Source organism: Rana temporaria, chromosome 3 (genome assembly GCF_905171775.1).
Source record: "Rana temporaria chromosome 3, aRanTem1.1, whole genome shotgun sequence".
Taxonomy (NCBI): Eukaryota; Metazoa; Chordata; class Amphibia; order Anura; family Ranidae; genus Rana; species Rana temporaria.
This window is the reverse complement of record NC_053491.1, coordinates 316,176,667-316,182,666: the sequence shown is the minus strand read 5'-3', so window position 1 is coordinate 316,182,666 and position 6,000 is coordinate 316,176,667. Positions and strand designations below refer to the sequence as shown.

General features: G+C 45.2%; 1 protein-coding gene across 2 annotated transcripts in view; it reads left to right on the top strand.

The window, feature by feature from the left end:
• The first annotated feature begins 304 nt into the window (after positions 1 to 304).
• HDAC3 (histone deacetylase 3) overlaps positions 305 to 6,000 on the top strand; it is a 64,584-nt gene continuing 58,888 nt past the window's right edge. The window contains exon 1 of one of the 2 annotated variants that reach the window (XM_040344881.1): positions 305 to 456. In XM_040344881.1, coding sequence (XP_040200815.1) covers positions 390 to 456 — 67 coding nt within the window. In that variant the 5' untranslated portion in view covers positions 305 to 389. The remainder of the gene's footprint in view (positions 457 to 6,000) is intronic. The other variant, XM_040344882.1, reaches the window with a different exon arrangement.

Genomic DNA, 6,000 nt, shown 5'->3' with positions numbered 1-6,000 from the left:
TTCACATACACGTATTAACCAGGGAAAAGACTCCAGGTAGACGATGTTGTATCATGCCAGCTCCACCATAACCATTGCTTATTCTATCCCCTATCCCGCTTTCACAGAACGTCTTAGCTCAGCCTTCTTGTGAGCAGTGCACCAACTAAACGCTTACACATCCTCCCTGAACGTTACCTCAACAATAGCTCTGCACCATCCTCACACCTACTCCCTGGCCCTGCCCTTCTAGGCTGTGAGCGACTTCTGCCTGGTAACTAGTGACGCGAATGCTAACTGCGGCTCGGCTGCGCTTTCTGAGTGACGTAATTCCTGTGCGCTAGCGGAAGTAGCGGCATTGATTGGCTGCATTATTTGTTGGGGGAGCGTAGAGTTCTCTTTTCCGCAATATGTCGAAAACTGTCGCCTATTTTTACGATCCGGACGTCGGGAACTTTCACTATGGTGAGAGAAAGGGTGCGTGGATATATGCCTGGCACGCTGCAATGTGTTGGGTATTAGTGTGTTATAGTACAATAAGGCATTGTGTTTACTGGCCGACTGGATGTGCTAGTTCTTGGACTGAGTGCCTGCTGACTGTGTGAGAGTATGGCAATCTGTTGTATCTTGTCCTAGGGGCACCAGGCAGAGTGTCTGTTGTGCTCAGTGAGTGCTGAGTGTACCGATGTATCCATCACCTCGGGAGTCTTATATCAATGTGTGCCTTAATTTCTCACGCAGTACATATATCTCACATGTAGTCAGTTCATTAACCACTTGACAACCGGGCCTATTTTGACACTTCTCTCCTTCATGTAAAAATCAAAAAAAAATTTGCTAGAAAATTAATCAGAACCCCCAAACATTAAATATTTCTTTTAGCAGACATCCTAGGGAATAAAATGGCAGTCATTGCAATACTTTTTGTCACTCCGTATTTGCGCAGCGGTCTTACAAGCGCACTTTTTTTGGGAAAAAATCATTTTTTTGAATAAAAAAATAAGACAACAATTTTTGCCCAATTTTTTTTATATATTGTGAAAGATAATGTTACGCTGAGTAAAATGATACCCAACATGACACGCTTAAAAATTGCGCCCGCTCGTGGCATGGCGTCAAACTTTTACCCTTAAAAATCTCGATAGGCGACGTTTAAAAAATTCTACAGGTCGCATTTTTTGAGCTAAAGAGTAGGTCTAGGGCTAGAATTATTGCTCTCGCTCTAACGATCGCGGCGATACCTCATTTGTGTGGTTTGAACACCGTTTTCATATGCGGGCGCTACTCGCGTATGCGTTCGCTTCTGTGCGCGAGCTCGTCGGGACGGGGCGTTTTAAAAAAAAAAAATGTTTGTTTTCTTATTTATATTTATAATTTTTTACACTGAAATAAAAAAAATTATCCCTTTTATTCCTATTACAAGGAATGTAAACATCCCTTGTAATAGAAAAAAGCATGACAGGTCCTCTTAAATATGAGATCTGGGGTCAAAAAGACCTCACATCTCATATTTAGGCTTAAATGCAAAAAAAGTAAAAAAAAATTAAACTGTCATTTTTTCAAATGACAGAAAAAAAAAATGTTGCTTTAAGACGCTGGGCGGGACTGACGTTTTGACGTCACTTCCGCCCAGCAGAGATATGGGGACGGGTGGGGGCGATTTTTCTATTTTCTCTCCCGCCACCGATAACGGCGATCTCGCGGCGAATCCGCCGCAGAGACCGCCGTTATCATTTACAGGACCGTTGGCACTAAAGATGGATACCTCGGTTGTGGCAGCAGCAGCTGCTGCCGTTACCGAGATATCCATCTTTAACGTGCCGCCGTTAGTAGACGTAAGGCGGTTGTTAAGTGGTTAAACAACTTGCCCTAACCACTTCAATACAGGGAACATTCACCCTCTTCCTGCCCAGGCCAATTTTCAGATTTTAGCACTGTTGTATTTGACAATTGAGTGGTCATGCAAGTTGATGCAACACTATACCCAAATTAAATTCTTATTTTTTCCACACAAATGCAGCTTTCTTTTGTTGGTATTTAATCAAGACTGGTTTTGTGTTTTTTGTTTTTTCTGAACAAACTAAATAAGACCAAAACTTTTGAAAATAGGGAGGGGGAGAATGTGTTTTTGTTACAATTTTTTTTTTTTTCTTCACTGATGGACACTGATAAGGCTGCGTTAAATAAAAGTTGCACTGGTGAGGAAGCGCTGGTAGGCTGCACTGGTGAGTAGGGATGAGCTCCGGCGTGTTCGCACAGTCCACGTACAGAGCCCGCCAGGAAGTCTGCACGGTGCTGCGCTAATCACAGGCAGGGAGACATTGTCCTGGTCTCTGCAGCTGAGCATCAGGACTGGTGAGGAAGGTGCTGGTAGGCTGCACTGGTGAGTAGGGATGAGCTCTGGCGTGTTCGCACAGTCCACGTGCAGAGCCCGCCAGGAAGTCTGCACGGCGCTGCGCTAATCATAGGCAGGGAGACATTGTCCCGATCTCTGCAGCCGAGTATTGGGACAATATCTCCCTGCCTGTGATTAGCACAGCGCTGTGCAGACGTCCTGGCGGGCCCTGCACGTGGACTGTGCGAACACACCAGAGCTCATCCGTGCTGGTGGGCTGCACTGGTGGGGGAGGCGCTGATGGGCATTCATAACCTGTACTCATAGGACTGCACTGGTTATCGGGACACTAATGATCAGTATAAACAATGTACTTGCTGTGCCCTTTCAGACTTGCCGGTTATCGGCTCTCTTTTCCTCACAGAGACAGCGTGTGCGGAAAGGAATGCTGATAACCGGCAAGTCGTTTTACATGTGACCAGCGATGATTGGACACAGCTGAGCACTTGATAAAGGTCTGCTGGGATTGGTCCTTTACCCTGATCTGTGATCATCTCTGTCTAAAGGTCACAATGCATGTGCCCCCAGGGGGGCGTGTGGAAGGTGCACACGTAGGAGGAAGTCCTCCCAGAATTGTAGGCCCGCGCTGTAGTCATCTCTTGGCTATAGTGTGGGGGCAGGAAGGGTTCAGTAATTTAGAATTTGTTAAATTGGGAATTTTTATATATGGGATGGTGGAAGAGAAATGTTATCTTCACAAACCACCAACCCTTTTTCGTGCAGCTGTATTGATATGGGAGATTTATTGATGATTTTCTGGTTATCCGGGCTAATAAGTGTCCACAACATAGAGGGTGTTGTTGATTATCTCAATACTAATAATATGAATCTGAGATTCTTCCATGTCATGAACATCTGGTTATTGCGCTTGAGGGCAGCCTGAATACAGGTGTGATTTCAACTAAAACATACAAAAAAAGCATCGTTAATGCCACCCTCCTGGCTATGAGTTGTTATCCCCATCACACCATAAAATCAATCCCAGTGGGGGAATTCACCAGGGCCAAGAGGAATTGTTTGTTTGATTTTAAAATAGTTTTTCAGAGGAGTAATATCATCTGAAGTACACCCAAAGAGCCAAATTGGTGTATTGAGAGGGGTTTTGGCGTGGCCTTCTGTCCAACAGAAATTGGCTCCGCCCTCTACAGGAAACACAAATTGGATACAATTTAAATGGCCCCTCCCTTTCCTCTGACCCTCAGGAGCACAGACACGTTTTTTGTTTTTCTTGGGTCTGGTAAATGTGGTTGGTGGACCCCCTTTCTTTGGCATCATCCAGGACTAGTTGTGGCCAAGTCCTGGGTGCTTTTTTTTTTTTGTCATACTCCCAGAGGAGTTCTGTCCAGAAGGGTTCCCTGTTTGAAGTTTCTTGCCTACCTGGTTGTAAAATGGTGGCAACTTCCTTCACTTTTTTTCCCCCCAGCCTTGCTGTGTGGAACCTGTCCTTCCTCGTGCTTCACCGAGGTGTACCAAGATGGCATCGGATGACTTCCGGTGACACGGCAAGATGGCAAGTCGTGTGACGCGGCTTCCGCGGGGCACGTCTCAGAACTTCCGTAGTTTTTTATTAGAAGCATGGCGTGATACACTAAGGACATACTGCCTAGGGCAGGGGTCGACAAATCCTGGTCGCCATGGCGACTAGAAATGGTGTCCTGGCGACTTGGCTTGACTTGGTGAGCCGTTGGTATTACACGTTATTACCACCAGATGTGAGCTGGCGCCATCTGGTGGTGGCCGTTGGTATTACAAGTTAAGCATTACAAGTTAAACAGCAATTCTTATGTCATTTTTCACTATTTTCACTGCCATCTTCTTCCCTCTAATTAGAACCCCCAAACATTATTATTATATATATATATGTATGTATGTATGTATGTATGTGTGTGTGTTTTATCCTAACACCCTAGAGAATAAAATGGCGATCGTTGCAATACTTTCTGTCACGCCGTATTTGCGCAGCGGTCTTACAAGCGCACTTTTTTGGGAAAAAATTACACTTTTTTAAATTAAAAAATAAGACTACAGTAAAGTTATCCCCATTTTTTTTTTAATTATGAAAGACAATGTTACGCCGAGTAAATTCATACCCAACATGTCACGCTTCAAAATTGCGTCCGCTCGTGGAATGCCGACAAACTTTTACCCTTTAAAATCTGCATAGGCGACGTTTAAAAAAATCTACAGATTGCGTGTTTTGAGTTACAGAGGAGGTCTAGGGCTAGAATTATTGCTCTCGCTCTACCAATCGCGGCGATACCTCACATGTGTGGTTTGAACACCGTTTACATATGCGGGCGCTGCTCACGTATGTGTTCGCTTCTGCACGCAAGCTCGTCGGGACGGGGTGCGTTTTCTGGCTCCTAACTTTTTTAGCTGGCTCCTAGATTCCAAGCAAATTTGTCAACCCCTGGCCTAGGGGACAGTCTGCTGAATGCCAGACAGGCACATTTTTAGCAGGTCAATTGCAGCCCATTTCTCCAGCCAATCTCCGCTCGCCCAATGGAGCTCGGATTGAACCAGCGGCAGCCTCCAGGTCCCATACTGACCCCAAGGTAAGCCCTTGTCTGTGGTTCTACAGCAAGGGACTTTTTTAGGTATGGACCTTTTTCTTATGTTTCTTGTTTCTGCTTTATTCTAGGCCAAACCAATGAAGAAATGTGGGAACTGTAGGGCCAGGTTCTCTGATAGTTATAAAACTATTTTCTGAGGATTGTATGCTATCCAGAGCTAGTTCAGAGACTGCCTCTTTAAAGGAGTTTATGTCTTCTATGAAGGAGGTTTTGGCCTCCTTCCGGTCTTTCAATGACAGGTTAGCAGGTCTGGGGCCTTCATCATCTAGTTCCATAGCTCAAGAGCCTTCAAGGGGTTGTAAAGGAATTTTTTTTTTCCTTAAAATTTTACCTTAGTGCAGTCCTCCTTCGCTTGCCTCATCCTTCAATTTTGCTTTTAAATGTCCTATTTCTTCTGAGAAATGCTCACTTCTTGTTCTTCTGTCTGTAACCACACATCGTAATGCGAGACTTTCTCCCTGGGGGGGGGGGGCGAGCAGGCAAGTCGGGACACTCTCTACTTTGCAGATAGAGAAAGGAGCTGTGTGTTAGTGGGCGTGCTGACACTCCTGCTCGCCCCCTCAAGAGGCTTTCTCCACACCAGGAAGAAAGCCTCGCATTACGGTGTGTAGTTAGACAGAACAACAGGAAGTCAGCATTTCTCAGAAGAAATAAGGACATTTAAAAGCAAAATCGAAGGATGAGGTAAGTGAAGGAGGACTGCAAGAAGGTAAAGGAAGCTATTTAGGGGAAAAAAAGATAAAATGTATAGGGGCGGAACGCAAGAGCTTTTCCGGTGCACCAGTCGCTTAAGGATATGATTCTTGCAGAGTGGAAGGAACCTAAGAGGAGGTTATTCCAGTCTAGGGGACACAAAATGACATTTCCTTTTCGGTCTGAATTCGAGGAGACTTTCTTTAAATGTCCTAGACTAGATTCCCCCATGTCGCAGGTGTCAAAAAGGTCAGACCTGTCCTTTGAAGACTCCGGGGTCCCTCAGGATCAAATGGACAGGAAGGCCGATTCCATGCTACGTAAAGCCTGGAATGCCTCAGCTTTCACCTTGGGTCCAGC